Source organism: Drosophila suzukii, chromosome X, assembly GCF_043229965.1.
Source record: "Drosophila suzukii chromosome X, CBGP_Dsuzu_IsoJpt1.0, whole genome shotgun sequence".
Lineage (NCBI taxonomy): Eukaryota > Metazoa > Arthropoda > Insecta > Diptera > Drosophilidae > Drosophila > Drosophila suzukii.
Genome location: NC_092084.1, coordinates 16,816,285 through 16,834,023, shown reverse-complemented (window position 1 = coordinate 16,834,023; position 17,739 = coordinate 16,816,285). Strand labels below are relative to the sequence as shown.

General features: G+C 39.2%; 3 protein-coding genes and 1 long non-coding RNA gene across 4 annotated transcripts; 1 reads left to right on the top strand and 3 right to left on the bottom strand.

Moving 5' to 3' along the window:
- Positions 1–3,894: 3,894 nt before the first annotated feature.
- On the bottom strand, positions 3,895–4,414 carry LOC136117350 (uncharacterized). The gene is made up of 2 exons (XR_010654898.2): positions 4,058–4,414; positions 3,895–4,001 (listed from the first exon to the last, which is right to left on the bottom strand). It is a non-coding gene; the product is annotated as an uncharacterized lncRNA (long non-coding RNA).
- Positions 4,415–7,808: 3,394 nt separating this feature from the next.
- LOC108018896 (neprilysin-3) lies at positions 7,809–11,924 on the bottom strand. The gene is made up of 5 exons (XM_070997438.1): positions 11,767–11,924; positions 11,584–11,704; positions 10,823–11,137; positions 10,259–10,753; positions 7,809–8,669 (listed from the first exon to the last, which is right to left on the bottom strand). The coding sequence occupies exons 1-5, from the start codon at positions 11,864–11,866 to the stop codon at positions 7,832–7,834; spliced, it is 1,869 nt and encodes a 622-aa protein (XP_070853539.1). The 5' UTR covers positions 11,867–11,924; the 3' UTR covers positions 7,809–7,831.
- Positions 9,107–10,200, top strand: LOC108012218 (uncharacterized). The gene is made up of 3 exons (XM_017077513.4): positions 9,107–9,213; positions 9,272–9,459; positions 9,514–10,200. The coding sequence occupies exons 2-3, from the start codon at positions 9,289–9,291 to the stop codon at positions 9,763–9,765; spliced, it is 423 nt and encodes a 140-aa protein (XP_016933002.2). The 5' UTR covers positions 9,107–9,213; positions 9,272–9,288; the 3' UTR covers positions 9,766–10,200.
- A 412-nt stretch (positions 11,925–12,336) lies between the features above and the next one.
- Positions 12,337–14,934, bottom strand: LOC139353354 (neprilysin-3-like). Its single transcript, XM_070997291.1, has 5 exons — positions 14,754–14,934; positions 14,571–14,691; positions 13,810–14,124; positions 13,654–13,740; positions 12,337–12,346 (listed from the first exon to the last, which is right to left on the bottom strand). The coding sequence occupies exons 1-5, from the start codon at positions 14,851–14,853 to the stop codon at positions 12,337–12,339; spliced, it is 633 nt and encodes a 210-aa protein (XP_070853392.1). The 5' UTR covers positions 14,854–14,934.
- Between the last annotated feature and the right edge of the window lie 2,805 nt (positions 14,935–17,739).

The window sequence follows — 17,739 nt, the reverse complement described above, 5'->3', positions numbered from 1 at the left end:
TTTACTTTCCCACACACACACATACATATAGATATCATGTATATATATATGTTTAAACAGGCCACTGTTTTCTGGGTGTGTTTAAGTGTTGAGTGCACATCGCTTGATGTCACACCAAAAAGTCATTCAATATTTATGCATATTACGCATCCGCCCCGATGGTCCCAACATCTCGATTCCGCTCTTTTTCTCACGCCGCTGTATTTTATGTGCCTAAAAGTGCAAAAGTATGTAGCTCTAGGAAAGGATTGCCCAACTTGTGTAGGGAACTTAATTGAAATGGCCCAAAGCCACGATGGCCATCTATTCCCATTCCCCATGCCACGAACATCACTTAACACTTGGGAAGCTCGCCTGAGATTCGACAACACAATTTGTACATTTGTTGATGCAATAAATATTTGAATTTATTACTCAATTATGGCCCGTACACCCCAGTTCCCCATGCATCCCGCCAACTCTTGCGGATACTTTCGAAAAACAATTTTATAGGCAATTTACTTCAATTAAACGATTTAATTTATTTTATTAGTTTGCTCCAGCGCATGCCCAGCAACTTTTCCATTGCAAACCGATGGCTGCAAGTGCGCCCAGGTCTCCCAGGAATACCCATCATCAGTTTTTGGCCGAAGGAAAAGGGGGCAGATTGGAGTGGGTAGCATTCTAACCTTTTGTTTCAGCTACCCTGGCCTTTATTTTAGGGGATATATCACATTGGAAACCATTTTGTTCAGATCGTACAACCATGTATTTTACTTTAACTCCTATCCAAATATTTGTAGTTAGTGCATTTCATTAAGAAATTTTTAAAACCATTTAAAAGACATGCGATTCAACTCATATCTATTTGATATTTGCATGGTATATTTATAAAGCGTAATTTTTTCTCTCTTTTAAAGTTTTTCCAAATCAAAATAGCTAGATAACGCCTAGAATTACTCTGGGTCAGAAAAAGATATCATTTTTCGGAACTATTCGAAATGGATAAAGAGAGCAAAAAGCATGATAGCGAACATATCAATCATACGTCACCTGTCTAGATAGAACACTAGATTATCATATATTATATATTATATTTATATTTATGTTTATAAAGCGTAATTTTTTCTCTCTTTGAAAGTTTTTCCAAATCAAAAAAGGTAGATAACGCCTAGAATTACTCTGGGTCAGAATGAGACAGCATTTTTTGGAACTATTCAAAATGGATAAAGAGAGCAAAAAGCAAGATGGCGAACATATCAATCATACGCCACGTGTCTAGATAGAACACTAGATTATCATATATTATATATTATATTTATATTTATAAAGCGTAATTTTTTCTCTCTTTGAAAGTTTTTTAAAATCAAAAGAGCTAGATAACGCCTAGAATTACTCTGGGTCAGAATGAGACAGCATTTTTCCGAACTATTTAAAATGGATAAAGAGAGCAAAAAGCAAAATGGCGAACATATCAATCATACGCCACGTGTCTAGATAGAACACTAGATTATCATATCTTATAAATTGATGCCTCTGTGCAGACCAAATGAGTTTAATTGTATGGAAGTATACGTTTTACATCCATAATTCTTCCAGGGTATTCGATGGTTTAGTGGCAGAGTGGTTCCTTCTTTGTTACGGCATTGTTTGCTTGCCCCCACACCCCACTAAACCAACCGCCGCCTTCCGCCTCAAGGGGAATCCCCCGACCATCGCAATGGCGACCGCGGCTTGCGTTGATTGTTATTTTATTGCCCGCATAGAGAACATCACATTGCGAAATTCCGAAAGCCAAAATTGTGTTTGCCGTTGTTTTGCGGTCGAAATCTCATTTCAGCCTTTTAAGCCCCCTCCAGCCATTTGGCGAGAAATTTTAGCAATTAATGTCTGGACACAAACTTGTGTTAAGAACGCAACTTTCAATGAGAGAAAATAACAAATTCACAGCCATAAATATGGAAAGAAATCGAATGGAAATTAGCCAAAACCGCAGGCCCTACATGTTTATGCATTTAAATTTGGGGTAAAAACATTGTTTCTGTCATAATCGATCAATCACTTACTTCTATGTTCACTTATTAACAAAAACATAAAATACTTATAGATACACTGATAAAAAAATAATTAAACTAAGTATCTTCTTGTTGAAATGAAGGTGTCGTATTAAATATTTAACTTAAAAGGAAAAGCAAACAAACATATTCAATTAATTCAACATAGAAAAGATTATGTACGACAATAGAAATATTTTCTTAAAAAATTAATTTTATTTGAGGATCATAGCTTTATTTCTCTAAATTACCTTTAATTGTTAAATTTAATATTTCGATATTTAAAATTGGTAAGAACTGCAATAAATGAAAAACATAAATTTGAAATATTTGGTTTTACCACTTTTTTTAATCAGTGTAAAGTAATTATACTAACAACCCTCAAAGCTCTAAAATAATTATGTTTCATAATTACACCTGCAAAAAAATTGAACCTATGTGGTTTCTTAATTGCCTTTACAGGTTCCGAATTGCGAAAATACGTAAAAGGGACAAATTGAATAAATTACAAGCTTAGCATATAAATTTTGAAAATGTGGCAAACCTTTACATCATTTTAGTCCCCATTTTTCGATAGGTGTATTCCCATAGAAGTACACTCGATTTCAGGTTAGAAGTCAGGCCTCTAGGGCGGCATACATACATTATATCATCCTGGCGACTGCGCCCTTCCGGCGGCGTGTCATCTAGTTATTAGCCAGAATTTCACCCACTGCCAAACACTTAGCCTTGGCTTTGCGGCAATTCATTTAAATATGCAAATGAAGGGCCAAGTAATTAAATAAATTAAATGTTTTCGAGCCACGCCGCAAATTCACAAAACTTATCTCCGCACCGCCTACGCCCACTCACCTCATTCTCATCTCATCATCCACATCCACATCCACATCCACATCCTCTTTGTGTCATGTGCTAATTTTTGCATGTTGATTTAAATTAACATAAATAAACAAACGAGCAAATGAATGCCTGAGTGAGTGCAGAAGGGGGCCCTGTTTTATGGACATGTCCACGCCAAAACATATGCATATTTACGCAGGCACCCGCCCACAAAACACCCGCAGCCATAACTTGGCTGCATAATACATAATAAACAACAACGGCAGCAACAAATAATAATAATAATATTAATTGCAATTACACTCAACTCATTGCTAAGCACTTGTTATTTGGTCGAGTCTTCAAATTGTTTTGTTTTCATTGGCCATTAATCATGTTAATCGCCCAGGAATGCGCACTTTCGAAAACAATTTAAGACTCATGCTTCTGAGCTTCAAATGTTGCCTTTAACCAGCTGAGAAAATTGCACGATGACTAAGATGCCAAGACAGATGGTGTGTTGGAAATAAGTTCAATGTTTCAATATTTTCAACTTATTTTAGGTATTCTCCTACTGTTTTTTTAGTTATAGCTTGACATTTCGAAATCGCTCACTGAACCTATAATATTTAAAGTATTATAGTTCCAATTTAGTTGCATTAGTTTACAGTTGATGGCAGATTCTGCAAGAGTTAAATCCCTGATTCACGAAAATGTCTTAAGATACTGGCTAATGTTATTATTACTTTGGCCACTTAAAGATAGACTCTCAACCTTATAAAGCATTTATTTTGGGGGTGCCACAAAAATCGCTAAGTGGTGAATTCCGGTGGGATTTTTATTCAAGTACGTAGGAATTTCGGCCGAATTCGCCAGCAATCTCAACCATATAAACCGAAGTTTCCTAAGAATTCCCTTGTAGTAAAATTTCAATCGCGGGATTTGCTATCAAGACAAAGATATGTTATTTTATAAATTTTAGCTTTTAAACTTTCACCGCCTTATTCCCGAACCTACTATAAATTTTTTTTACAAAAGTGAGTCCTTTAAATGTTTTTATATTTCGAAGTCTTAGCTTACATTTTTTAAAGCGAAACGAAATTACACAAAAATTTATCAGGAAAGCGTCCTAAAACTTGTTATTGGTATCTGGAATATATAGTATTTTATTAAAGACACAAAACTTTAAAAAAAATGATTCATACCTTTATTTAAGATCCTTCCCCTTAAAAATTAAAAGGTCCTTTGTTAATATCTACGATTTGATACTCATCGTTCACCCTTCGTACTATTCCGATATTCACAAGGCTGTGTAGGATGTCTGCCACTTTGTCATACAGGTCTATAACCCTGGCGTTGGTAGCCCCTTTAATAATTTGTAGGATAACATCCAGGCTAGCAGTACCACCCACGGCATCCATGGAATCGAGCACCAGCCTCGCAAACTGCTCTTCGCGCAGCATTGTTCTAGTTTCCGAATAACTATGTACAATTTTGAAAGAAAAATTTATAATATATTTTAGACGTCCGAATACTACCCCGAAGTGGATTGGAAAATGATTTCAGACAGTGGGGGTAGCATGGTGTAGTTATCAAAGCCTTCTTGGGATGCAAAAAAACTTTAATATTGTTTTAAGGTTTTAAAGGCACATTTACAACGAATATACGAGTATATGCAAATGTTTCTATCTCCAGTACGTCGATAAATTTCAGTCAGTTGATTGATGCAATTTGAGATATAAGATAAAACACGTAACCAGGGTTTAAACTCTGTCAACTTGGTTCTTTGACTTGACAGTTCAAAAGTCGAAGGGTTAAGAAAAATTGTCGGGATATTAAATAAGATGTAAATGTAATAAAAACCTTATCCTCTAAATGTGCTAGGTGCAAAAAAGCATTGGATAAGGGTTCTAGCCCAGAGGTGATTAATCTCAGCACTTGGAAACCCCAACTTGTTGGGACCTGCGAACATGCATTGCCTAATATTCCGACCTGGATTGCATTAATTAGGCCAGACACCCCGATGACATCATTCGTTGGCGAACAACAACGGCTTAATCAACGGCTAAAGGAAGCTGTCAGTAAGTGAGGCTGCCTAATTGCCATTTAAGCAGCCCATCTCCATCTGACCCCGGGTTTTTGCCACTGGTTTTGGGGTGGGTAAGGGGTATGTTGGGTTCGATTGGGGGAATGCGATAAGACGGCGGGTCGAGGACATTCAGGCCATGCCGCAGGCAGGATTTATGAGTCGACATCGCTCCCACTAAGCAGCTTGAATTCCCCCGGTTGGCAGTTGCTGGTTGCCAGGCAACCGGGATAAGCCGCAATGATAAAAATAGGCAAATCCGACGAAGGACTCTGGCAAACGCTGCCCCACCTTTTGGCACAACCACCGAATCACCACACACCACACACCGCACACCTCCGACTGACTGACTTCACCTGTGTGTTTTCTGTGTGTGTGTGCCTCGATTCTCTGTGGGCGCAAAAATGTCTGGCTAAAACTTGCGCATGACATGCGAACAAACAAGTGCCATAAATAAATTTAAATTGCGCTAAAAATCGCACGCTATTATTATTATTTATTATGTAAGCAATTTGCTGGCATTTCTGTATATCCAATGTATGCCAGTGTGTGTGGGCTTTATTTCTGTGTGTGTGTGTGCGCGCAACAACACCAAAAGTTTATTAGAACTTTGTCATAAAGTCAAAGTTCGACCAGTTTAAGAGTCGGCAGTTGTAAAAATGTTGGTAATTTTTCACCATCGCTATTAAAAGAGTCTACAGCATGAAATATATTTAATGTGTTGAATTTATTTCTTAATAAATGCAATTAAATATGATATACTTGCAAATCATTTGAGAAATGCCAAATTCATAATAGTTATTTATGTTAGTTGGTATTAACATGGGTTTTACATGATAATAAAATTTTAAAAAGTGAGTAAAACAATTTAAATTTCTATACATCGCAGAGTGGAAAGGCTCCCCAACTTTGTAAAGTTAGAAAAAGCATTTAAAAAAAGAAAAAAAATGGGCGGCATACGAACTCGAACCTGCGACGTTTCGATTTCTGAACAAACGCTCTAACTGTCTACGCTACTGATAAAGCAGCCCGGGCGCTGACAAGTTCTGAAATTAAAAGAATATTAATATTATTTATCAAATCTTTCTTAAAAAAAACTTTCTTGATTTAAGGAAAAATGTCCCGGCTTTAAAAAAACATTTTCTTTAATTTTAATTACCATTTTAGAAGGATTATAATGCAATTACTTGCTAAAAATGTAATTCTAATAATTTAATGACTATCTTAACGGAACTTAATATATATATTATAATTTAATATAGAAAAGAAACAAAAGGTGAATATATAAAAAAAGAATTCGCGTTTTTCGTTAACAACAACAAAAATTTTTTTTTTTCGGCTCACTTTTTATTTTATTTTAATTTGTTTTTCTTTTTTATTTTCTATGCCGTATTTTTTTTGCTTTTTTTTTGCTTTTTTTTTTACTAGGTTCACTTTTTACTTAATTCTAATTTGTGTTTTTTTTTCTTTGCCTTTTTTGTCTAGGTTCACTTTTTACTTCATTCTACTTTGTGTTTTCTTTTCCTTGCCGTAATTTCTTTTTTGCTTTTTTTACTAGGTTCACTTTTTACTTAATTCTAATATGTGTTTTTTCAGTGTTTTCCTCAACTATTTTCAATTACTTCCAACGAATGCAATCGGTGAATAAATTTTAAAAGCCATGCCATTTAAACTTACCGGGACTCGAACCCGGACCGGTGGTGTTTGATGTTTTAACTGGGAGTCACCTCTACTCACTCAGCTACCACCGGCGGCGAGATGACAGCGTCTAAAGGCTCCCTTAAACCTCACCTACTGGGTTTCCCAGAAAATGTCCCCCTGTCACAACTCTCAAGTCATTTTTCCGACCAGGCTTTTCGATTATGGGAAAGGTGATTGTTATCGATATGGATGCAGTGTTGATCACGTCCGTGAACCCTTATGTATGAATATTCCTTATTAGGGGAAAGGCACATCTCATTAAAAGGTTTAGCCTTCTAGGACTTCAAAACAATATTGTTTTGTCATCCTGCTTTTAATTGCCAACTCCAATTATTCATCAGTGGGCCTTTTTTACCCGAATTATAAGTTATGTTTTAGTGTTGGAAAAAATGTGTCACCTTAAACCAAAACTGGTCTGCCTTTTTACGGCGGTAAATATGATTTAGAATTTGAATAGATACATAACAAACTCCAAGTAACAAGCCAACAAGCCTACTTCTGTAGTGCCTAAATCCATTTCAATTTGTATGAAGGCACTTTGCACTTACATTTTCTTTGTAATGCCCCTTTTTATACCCCTGCGGAGCGTATTATTATTTCAGTAGAAGCCTGCAACGCAGTAAAGGATAAAATTAGCTTAAACGTTTTCCTTTCATTGCAGGTCGTATATAAATCACAAAGGACCGGATCGGACTACTATGTAATTGAACATTATGATCATATGCTCTTTACTGTGGACTTTTTAAAGGTTAAATGAGTTTAGGCGGTTCGCAAAGACCTCAACCTTTCAGTAATAATTACTCACACAACACATAAAATTGATTCTTCCTTTCCTTAATTTATCAACTTTTTGGTTCTGCTTAGATAGTACCTAATTACACTATGTTATACTCTATTAAGTATTGGTTTGGGTTATCATATCAAAGTAAGAAATGAAGTTTACGGCATCTAGACGAATAAAAAACCGTCTAAAACTATTTATATATTTAATTTATTATGTTAATATATTTTGTTCAACTTTTTCTTTGTGATATGCATTAAGGATACCAAAAGGAAACATATAATGTGGGTGGAGTATAGTCTTTTATATATGATATAGACATTTGTTTTTAATGAAAATCAAGTAACGGGTATAAAAAATGCAAGTAACAGCGAGCTTCTAAAATTCAGGACAAGTATCCTGCGATCCACTTTACTCACCCAGCGTCTGCTTGCCGTTGAGGGTGCGTCCGTTCATCTTGTAGCCACTGTACTGGCGGGCGATGCACTCCGACTTCTCGTTGAACCGCTCGATGCTCTTGGAGTCCCACCACCGGTTGATGTTGCCGAACTTGTCGTACTCACGCCCCTGGTCGTCGAAGGCGTGGGTCAGCTCGTGACCCATGACCACGCCCATGGCCCCGAAGTTCAGGCTCTTGGGGTTGTTGATGTCGAAGAAGGGCGTCTGCAGGATGCCCGCGGGAAAGACGATTTGGTTCTTGGTGGGCGTGTAGTAGGCGTTCACCGTCTGCGGGGTCATGCCCCAATTGGTCTTGTTCACCGGCTGGTCGAGGCGTTTCAGGTTGCTCTTCAGATTGTAGATGGCCACCTGGATGTTGTTCTCGAAGTAGGCATTCGGTGTGATGTTCAGCTCGGCGTACTTCTTGTCCAGCTCGACGGGATCTAGGATATAGTCGGGGAATCCGATCATGTCCGAGATCTCGTTGGCCTTCTCAATGGCCTTCTCGCGCGTCTGCTTGTCCACCCAGGTCAGGTTCTGTAGGTTCGTCTTGAAGGCCTCGCGGATCTCGGCGATCATCTGCTCAGCCGCCGGTTTCGATTCCCCATGGAAGGCTTGACGCACAAAGATCGCACCCACGGCAAAGCCAACCACATTGTTGGTGTCCGAAACGCAGTAGCGCCAGATCTCCTCGCCGCCATCCGATCCCATGAGGGCCTTCCTCACGCCCTTGTAGGCATCCCGGAAGGGTTTCGAAAGACAACTGGTCAAGGTGCGAACCGCCTGCCAGACGAGATAGTTGTTCAGGGTGCTGCAAGGATCAAAGGATGAGGATTAGAGACTTAAAAGTTTCAGGAATAATATGTTATTCCGCGTCCAAGGACAAACAGGGTTAAATTTTGAGATAACCCAGAGTAAAGGAGAAAACAATCAAACACAAAGAAGCTTTATTCGCTGGCGTACTATTTTCTCACTTCTTATTCTATTCTTTATATATCGTTATATCACACAATCGTTCATAAACTATCCTGGGTGCCTAAGAAATCTGGCTAAGCAACGATTGAAAAACCACTGGGACTTGTATTTGTGACCAAAATCTGAATCCCATCTTTTCCCCCAAAATAATTAATTTTTTGGCTGGCATATTGCAAATAAATTAATTTTTAATCCGTTGCCAAGAAAATATTTGTATTTGGTTTAAAAACGGTGTTTACAAAAAGAGATTTTCAATAAAAAACTAACATTAACAAAGAAGGCTTAGACTCTTCAGTTTATAGGAATATTGACAAGAATTCTGTGACTTTAAAATAGTATCCTATAACCTGTGTTCATAATCAAATAACTTCTCATCCCAGGTAAGCGAAAAAAACAAAGTGGAAGAAAAGGACGATGGACTCACTGAGCTTACTTTAGGTATACTTTCGAGGAAAATGGTTTTCTATTTGGAGCATGTGCCGACGGGCGATCGGGCTTTTTTGGAGGAAGGTGAAAATACCATAGGACGCGACCCCGACTGCAGCATAAATATGCATTACTATTATATGTCGCGAAAGCATGTCCATATCTTAGTGGAAAACGGCAAGGTCTTCATAAAAGATCTGGTAAGATGCGGTATACGATAGTAGAACCCTCAACTAATCCTCTAATATCCATAGGAGTCCCGCAATGGCACTTTTGTGAACTATCTTGGGTTCCGGATTAACGAAGAATATCGGGAAATATTCGTCGACGATGTACTTATATTCGGTATTATGGTGGCCTACCATTCGGTACACAAATACCCTAAGTTCGGCATTTTCACTCTAATGGAGGAGGAGCATGACTCTGAAGATTCTGTGGGCAGTAGCCCAAATCGCGCGGACGGAAGCCCAAGTTCTGAGGGAACTAACCCAGAATCCAAGGAATAAGAATGTAAGGGTGTCTTGGAGTTAGGAAGGATGAGCAATTGGAAATCCGGCATAGACCATAGACACACCAGCAACAGATAATGCATACATACACATAACACATTTTCTGGAACATGTAACACACCAGCAACACCTAATGCATACATACATCTAACACTTTAACTGGAACATCAAATACACCAGCAACACCTAATGCATACATATACCTAACACTTTAACTGGAACATCAAACACACCAGCAACAGCTAATGCATACATATATATAACATTTCATCTGGAACATCAAATCTTATTATTTCTTAATATCTGTGTTTTTTATTTTTATACCCGTTACTTAATTAATAGTTAATAGTTTGCTTAGAAACGGACGGACAGACGGACATGGCTAGATCGGCTAACATCAGGACTATGGTACTTTGATTAACGTGAGGCTGACAATGTTCGTACAAAAAGTTCTGATATTCCTTTTTAAGTATTCCTTAAGTGAACTCACATTTTTCCCTCCTCGCTCTGTTCCATCTTGAGAATGATGTCCGATAGGTTCTTGAGGAAGTCGGGGGCGTAGACGACCACCACCTCGTCGTCGGTGACCCGGCGACCGACCATCTGCATGGCATTATCGAAATGATCCGTCCAGTTAATGAACGGAGCGAGTTTGGCTAGCTGACGCAGCTGCATAGGATGATACATGGCTTCCTCGTTGCGACGATCCTCCAGAGGAATCGTGATATTGGCCAGCTTTTTCTCGAAGTTAATGACGCCGATCATCTGGGCCCGGGCATCCGATTCGTTGGCGCCCAGTAGGACGCACACCTTGGTCATGTACTCAATGTACTCATTGAGTACTTTGCGGTGATTGTCCGTCTTGTTGTTGTAATAGTCGGCTGTGGGCAGCGTTAATCCGCCCTGATCTATCTGGATGACATGCCGCGAGGAGTTCTTGTCGTCCTCCCCAATCGCCCAGCCAAACAGGCAGTTGAAGTTATATCTGCAAAGGGGGGAACAAAACGTATGATCCTATTGGATGATCTAATGGTTTTCACACAAACACACCCACCTGTTGTGCAGAGTCTTGAGGGTGCGGGCCATTGTCCAGTTGGCCACGTTGTAGCCGCTCTTGGTCACGTTCCATCCACCGATCTGCAGCAGGAGATCATTCATGGGCTTGGCCCCCAGTTTCTCCATGTGCTCATCCGCATCCAGGCACGACTCATAGTACACCTTGGCCTTCCGCTCCGCGTTTGACTTGAAACTCTTGGCCGGTTTCTCCAGCACATTGCGGATGATCAGCTGGTTCATCTGCTCCAACTTGCCAAAGGTGCCCCACGTGGACTTTCCCTCGGGAATGGGGTTGTTTTTGATCCACTGATTGCTGTGGGGAAGATGTGATTTTTAGTTTAATTCAAATACTCCGAGAAGAAAATAGTTCTTTCATCTTATACGTGAGCCAAAATCGATTAAAAAATATAATCAAATTGAATTTGTTTAGCTTTCAGTTGTCTTAATTTCAAAAACGAAAACCCAAGTAAAGGGTTCTTCTGTCTTGATTACAAGAACGATTTTTCTTAAATAATGGATTAAGTAACTTAATAAGTAAGTAAATAAGTACACAGAAAAATGAGTCTTGAAATTTTTTCGTTTTTTATTTTCAATATCGCTTTATTTAAAAAAAAAAACAAACTGAAGAGTAAGTTATTCTTGATTCTTAATTTTACATGGGTCTGGAAGCGAAATATCTTTAAATGATATGCGTAGAACTTGGACCAGAATGATCGCAAAATGGAATTTATTTTTAACTTAAAAAAATATGGAACTCACCAGGAATATCCGTAAAAATCATCACAGGGATCCACGGTCACATCGATGGACTTGAGGATTTCGCTGGAGGCAAAAATACAGTGCTTATTTAAGCAGGGAAGCTCATTTCCGGAAGGACACTCTGCAACGAAAAGGATAATTAGGCGAGGGGTTCTTGGATTGAAAGATGACCTTTATCCACACCTTTCAAATGCGGCTGGACATGAAGGACGTGCTTGGTCGCATCGCTGCTGCCTCCGTCTGTGAAAAGGACGATCAAGAGAGTGAAGATCGTAATGGCCATTACAAAGGTGGTGATGAGCAGCCATTTCTCCGTCTTGTTCCTCGAGCGCCAATTCCATGTGGCCTGCGGCAATGAGAATCTCCCATTATCATCCAATCATTCTGGCCTCCAATGGCGGCACAAAAGATCCCTCCCCATAAATCTTCCCCAGCGGTATGTGTTTTGTAAACAATCCGAAAGCAAGACGGCGGCGGTTCAAATGAGTTCAAACTTGTGTACATATGGGTATCTGTGTCTACATTAGATCAATCTCGCACACACAAGTCATTTGCGGCTTAATTCTCCCTTATATCGCCGGAGATGAAAAGATGGGCGCTATAGAAATGTATTTTCCGAGGCTACATCGACTCAAAAATACACTCTACAAAGAATGCTCAGTTATCAAAAACCACCAAAAGGTTAGGCAACTAATAACTACAAATTTATGACAGCTTATTCAAAGTTTTGGATTTTCAATATTTCTGAAAATCTCACTCATATCTTTAAGATAAACAAAGAGATCGTTATATCCAAAGTCGTAAGCAAAGATTTTAAAAATTCTTTAGCCTGGGAAAAAATTTTATATATGCTTTTAATAATTTAGAACGTAAGTATTGCTAATAACAAACCGCCGCCAAAGTCTTGGTTACCCCATCAAATGGTAGGAGTCACCTCTACTCACTCAGCTACCACCGGCGGCGAGATGACAGCGTCTAAAGGCTAGCTTAAACCTCACCTACCTTGTTTTCCGAAAAGTTTACCCCTGTTACAATTTTCAAGTCGGTTTTCCGACCAGGCTTTTCGATTATGGGCAAGGTGCCCTTTATACGAATATTCCTTATTTTAGAGGAAAGCCACATCTAATAAAAAGTTGAAACGTTCTAGGACTACCCAACCATTTTTTTTCATCCTGCTTTTAACTGCCAATTATAGTTACCAGCAATTATTATTCATCAGGCCTTATTTATGCGAATTATTATTTGTATTTTAGTGCGGCCAAACCAACACTGGTCTGCCTTTTGAAGGTAAAATATAATTCTTTCTTTGAACTGAGATACATAAGAAACATAAAATAACCAGCGATTAAACTACTTTTCAGTGCATAAATCCATTTCGAACAGTTTGTATGAAAGGCACTTTGTATTTACATTACCTGGAAGGCCTCTTCAGAGGGAATTATGATTTCAGCCTGCAACGCAGGGAAGGATAAAACTTGCTTAAAACTTTTCTTTCTGTTGCAGGTTGTATATAAGTTGAAAACGGACCAGAATGGACCACTTAGTAATAAAACAAGGAAGAACGCTATAGTCGAGTACCTCGACTATCAGATACCCGTTACTCAGCTAATGGGATCAAAGGGAAATGGAGCTATGCAAGCAGCAAAGCGAGATTGAAATGCGCCACCTACCGGCGGTAGACAGATTTAAGCGTTAAGGGCGTTAGAGTGGGCGTGGCAAATTTATTTGATCAGCTTGAAGCTAGAAAAATTTATTATACCCGTTACTCGTAGAGTAAAAGGGTATACTAGATTCGTCGGAAAGTATGTAACAGGCAGAAGGAAGCGTTTCCGACCCCATAAAGTATATATATTCTTGATCAGGATCACTAGCCGAGTCGATCTAGCCATGTCCGTCTGTCCGTCTGTCCGTCTGTCCGTCTGTCCGTCTGTCCGTCTGTCCGTCTGTCTGTCCGTCCGGATGAACGCTGAGATCTCGGAAACTATGGGAGCTAGGCTATTGAGATTTGGCGTAAAGATTCCTGAGCTTCTTACGCAGCGCAAGTTTGTTTCGGCACAGTGCCACGCCCACTCTAACGCCCACAAACCGCCCAAAACTGTGGCTCCTACAGTTTTGATGCTAGAATAAACCCAGCCAAACAGGCAGTTGAAGTTATATCTGCAAAGGGGGGAACAAAACGTATGATCCTATTGGATGATCTAATGGTTTTCACACAAACACACCCACCTGTTGTGCAGAGTCTTGAGGGTGCGGGCCATTGTCCAGTTGGCCACGTTGTAGCCGCTCTTGGTCACGTTCCATCCACCGATCTGCAGCAGGAGATCATTCATGGGCTTGGCCCCCAGTTTCTCCATGTGCTCATCCGCATCCAGGCACGACTCATAGTACACCTTGGCCTTCCGCTCCGCGTTTGACTTGAAACTCTTGGCCGGTTTCTCCAGCACATTGCGGATGATCAGCTGGTTCATCTGCTCCAACTTGCCAAAGGTGCCCCACGTGGACTTTCCCTCGGGAATGGGGTTGTTTTTGATCCACTGATTGCTGTGGGGAAGATGTGATTTTTAGTTTAATTCAAATACTCCGAGAAGAAAATAGTTCTTTCATCTTATACGTGAGCCAAAATCGATTAAAAAATATAATCAAATTGAATTTGTTTAGCTTTCAGTTGTCTTAATTTCAAAAACGAAAACCCAAGTAAAGGGTTCTTCTGTCTTGATTACAAGAACGATTTTTCTTAAATAATGGATTAAGTAACTTAATAAGTAAGTAAATAAGTACACAGAAAAATGAGTCTTGAAATTTTTTCGTTTTTTATTTTCAATATCGCTTTATTTAAAAAAAAAAACAAACTGAAGAGTAAGTTATTCTTGATTCTTAATTTTACATGGGTCTGGAAGCGAAATATCTTTAAATGATATGCGTAGAACTTGGACCAGAATGATCGCAAAATGGAATTTATTTTTAACTTAAAAAAATATGGAACTCACCAGGAATATCCGTAAAAATCATCACAGGGATCCACGGTCACATCGATGGACTTGAGGATTTCGCTGGAGGCAAAAATACAGTGCTTATTTAAGCAGGGAAGCTCATTTCCGGAAGGACACTCTGCAACGAAAAGGATAATTAGGCGAGGGGTTCTTGGATTGAAAGATGACCTTTATCCACACCTTTCAAATGCGGCTGGACATGAAGGACGTGCTTGGTCGCATCGCTGCTGCCTCCGTCTGTGAAAAGGACGATCAAGAGAGTGAAGATCGTAATGGCCATTACAAAGGTGGTGATGAGCAGCCATTTCTCCGTCTTGTTCCTCGAGCGCCAATTCCATGTGGCCTGCGGCAATGAGAATCTCCCATTATCATCCAATCATTCTGGCCTCCAATGGCGGCACAAAAGATCCCTCCCCATAAATCTTCCCCAGCGGTATGTGTTTTGTAAACAATCCGAAAGCAAGACGGCGGCGGTTCAAATGAGTTCAAACTTGTGTACATATGGGTATCTGTGTCTACATTAGATCAATCTCGCACACACAAGTCATTTGCGGCTTAATTCTCCCTTATATCGCCGGAGATGAAAAGATGGGCGCTATAGAAATGTATTTTCCGAGGCTACATCGACTCAAAAATACACTCTACAAAGAATGCTCAGTTATCAAAAACCACCAAAAGGTTAGGCAACTAATAACTACAAATTTATGACAGCTTATTCAAAGTTTTGGATTTTCAATATTTCTGAAAATCTCACTCATATCTTTAAGATAAACAAAGAGATCGTTATATCCAAAGTCGTAAGCAAAGATTTTAAAAATTCTTTAGCCTGGGAAAAAATTTTATATATGCTTTTAATAATTTAGAACGTAAGTATTGCTAATAACAAACCGCCGCCAAAGTCTTGGTTACCCCATCAAATGGTAGGAGTCACCTCTACTCACTCAGCTACCACCGGCGGCGAGATGACAGCGTCTAAAGGCTAGCTTAAACCTCACCTACCTTGTTTTCCGAAAAGTTTACCCCTGTTACAATTTTCAAGTCGGTTTTCCGACCAGGCTTTTCGATTATGGGCAAGGTGCCCTTTATACGAATATTCCTTATTTTAGAGGAAAGCCACATCTAATAAAAAGTTGAAACGTTCTAGGACTACCCAACCATTTTTTTTCATCCTGCTTTTAACTGCCAATTATAGTTACCAGCAATTATTATTCATCAGGCCTTATTTATGCGAATTATTATTTGTATTTTAGTGCGGCCAAACCAACACTGGTCTGCCTTTTGAAGGTAAAATATAATTCTTTCTTTGAACTGAGATACATAAGAAACATAAAATAACCAGCGATTAAACTACTTTTCAGTGCATAAATCCATTTCGAACAGTTTGTATGAAAGGCACTTTGTATTTACATTACCTGGAAGGCCTCTTCAGAGGGAATTATGATTTCAGCCTGCAACGCAGGGAAGGATAAAACTTGCTTAAAACTTTTCTTTCTGTTGCAGGTTGTATATAAGTTGAAAACGGACCAGAATGGACCACTTAGTAATAAAACAAGGAAGAACGCTATAGTCGAGTACCTCGACTATCAGATACCCGTTACTCAGCTAATGGGATCAAAGGGAAATGGAGCTATGCAAGCAGCAAAGCGAGATTGAAATGCGCCACCTACCGGCGGTAGACAGATTTAAGCGTTAAGGGCGTTAGAGTGGGCGTGGCAAATTTATTTGATCAGCTTGAAGCTAGAAAAATTTATTATACCCGTTACTCGTAGAGTAAAAGGGTATACTAGATTCGTCGGAAAGTATGTAACAGGCAGAAGGAAGCGTTTCCGACCCCATAAAGTATATATATTCTTGATCAGGATCACTAGCCGAGTCGATCTAGCCATGTCCGTCTGTCCGTCTGTCCGTCTGTCCGTCTGTCCGTCTGTCCGTCTGTCCGTCTGTCTGTCCGTCCGGATGAACGCTGAGATCTCGGAAACTATGGGAGCTAGGCTATTGAGATTTGGCGTAAAGATTCCTGAGCTTCTTACGCAGCGCAAGTTTGTTTCGGCACAGTGCCACGCCCACTCTAACGCCCACAAACCGCCCAAAACTGTGGCTCCTACAGTTTTGATGCTAGAATAAAAATTTTAACTGAAGTGTATTGTTCTCATCAATACCTATCGATTGACCCAAAAAAAAGTTTGCCACGCCCACTTTAACGCCCACAAACCGCGAAAACCTGTGACGCCCACAATTTTCATGCTAGATAAAAAATTTTAACTGAAATGTATTGGTCTCGTCGATACCTATCGATTGATCCAAAAAAAAATTTGCCACGCCCACTCTAACGCCCATAACGTTTAAATCTGTATACCGCCGGTAGGTGGCGCATTTTAATCTCGCTTTGCTGCTTGCATATCTCCATATAGCTGAGTAACGGGTATCTGATAGTCGAGGTACTCGACTATAGCGTTCTTCCTTGTTTTTTGATCAATTTTTTCATTTTTTTTAGGGGTTGCATCACTTTTTTGCGAAAAATGGCAAAAATGAAAAATTTTCAGATTGGAATAGATTGGAAATTAAGCAACGAGTTCAGCGAGGTATGACATTCCTGATTCTGACATATACTTTTGTTATGGCAGCCGAAAAACTTAATTTTTTTGGCGAAAAAATGGGTTTTATTTTTTTTCAAATATACAAAATTAAGTTTTTGGTCGAAAATGCGACATTTTTTTTCGGTTTTTCCATCGTAGTGCAGCCAAATTAAGGCGTACAGCTAAAAGACCTACTGTTTTGATCAGCTTGCTTAATATGCTAACGACCCTTATCATTTTTAGAAAAATTTATTTTTTTGATCAATTTTTTCATTTTTTGCATCACTTTTTTGCGGAAAATGGCAAAAATGAAAAATTTTCAGCTTGGAATGCCAATAGATTGGAAATTGAGCAACGAGTTCATCGAGGTATGACATTCCTGATTCTGACATATACTTTTGTAATGGCAGCCGAAAAACTGAATTTTTTTGGCGAAAAAATGGGTTCAAATTTTTTTCAAAAATACAAAATTCAGATTTTTGTCGAAAATGCGACATTTTTTTTTCGGTTTTTCCATCGTAGTTCAGCCAAATTAAGGCGTACAGCTAAAAGACCGACTGTTTTGAACAGCTTGCTAACGATCCTCATCA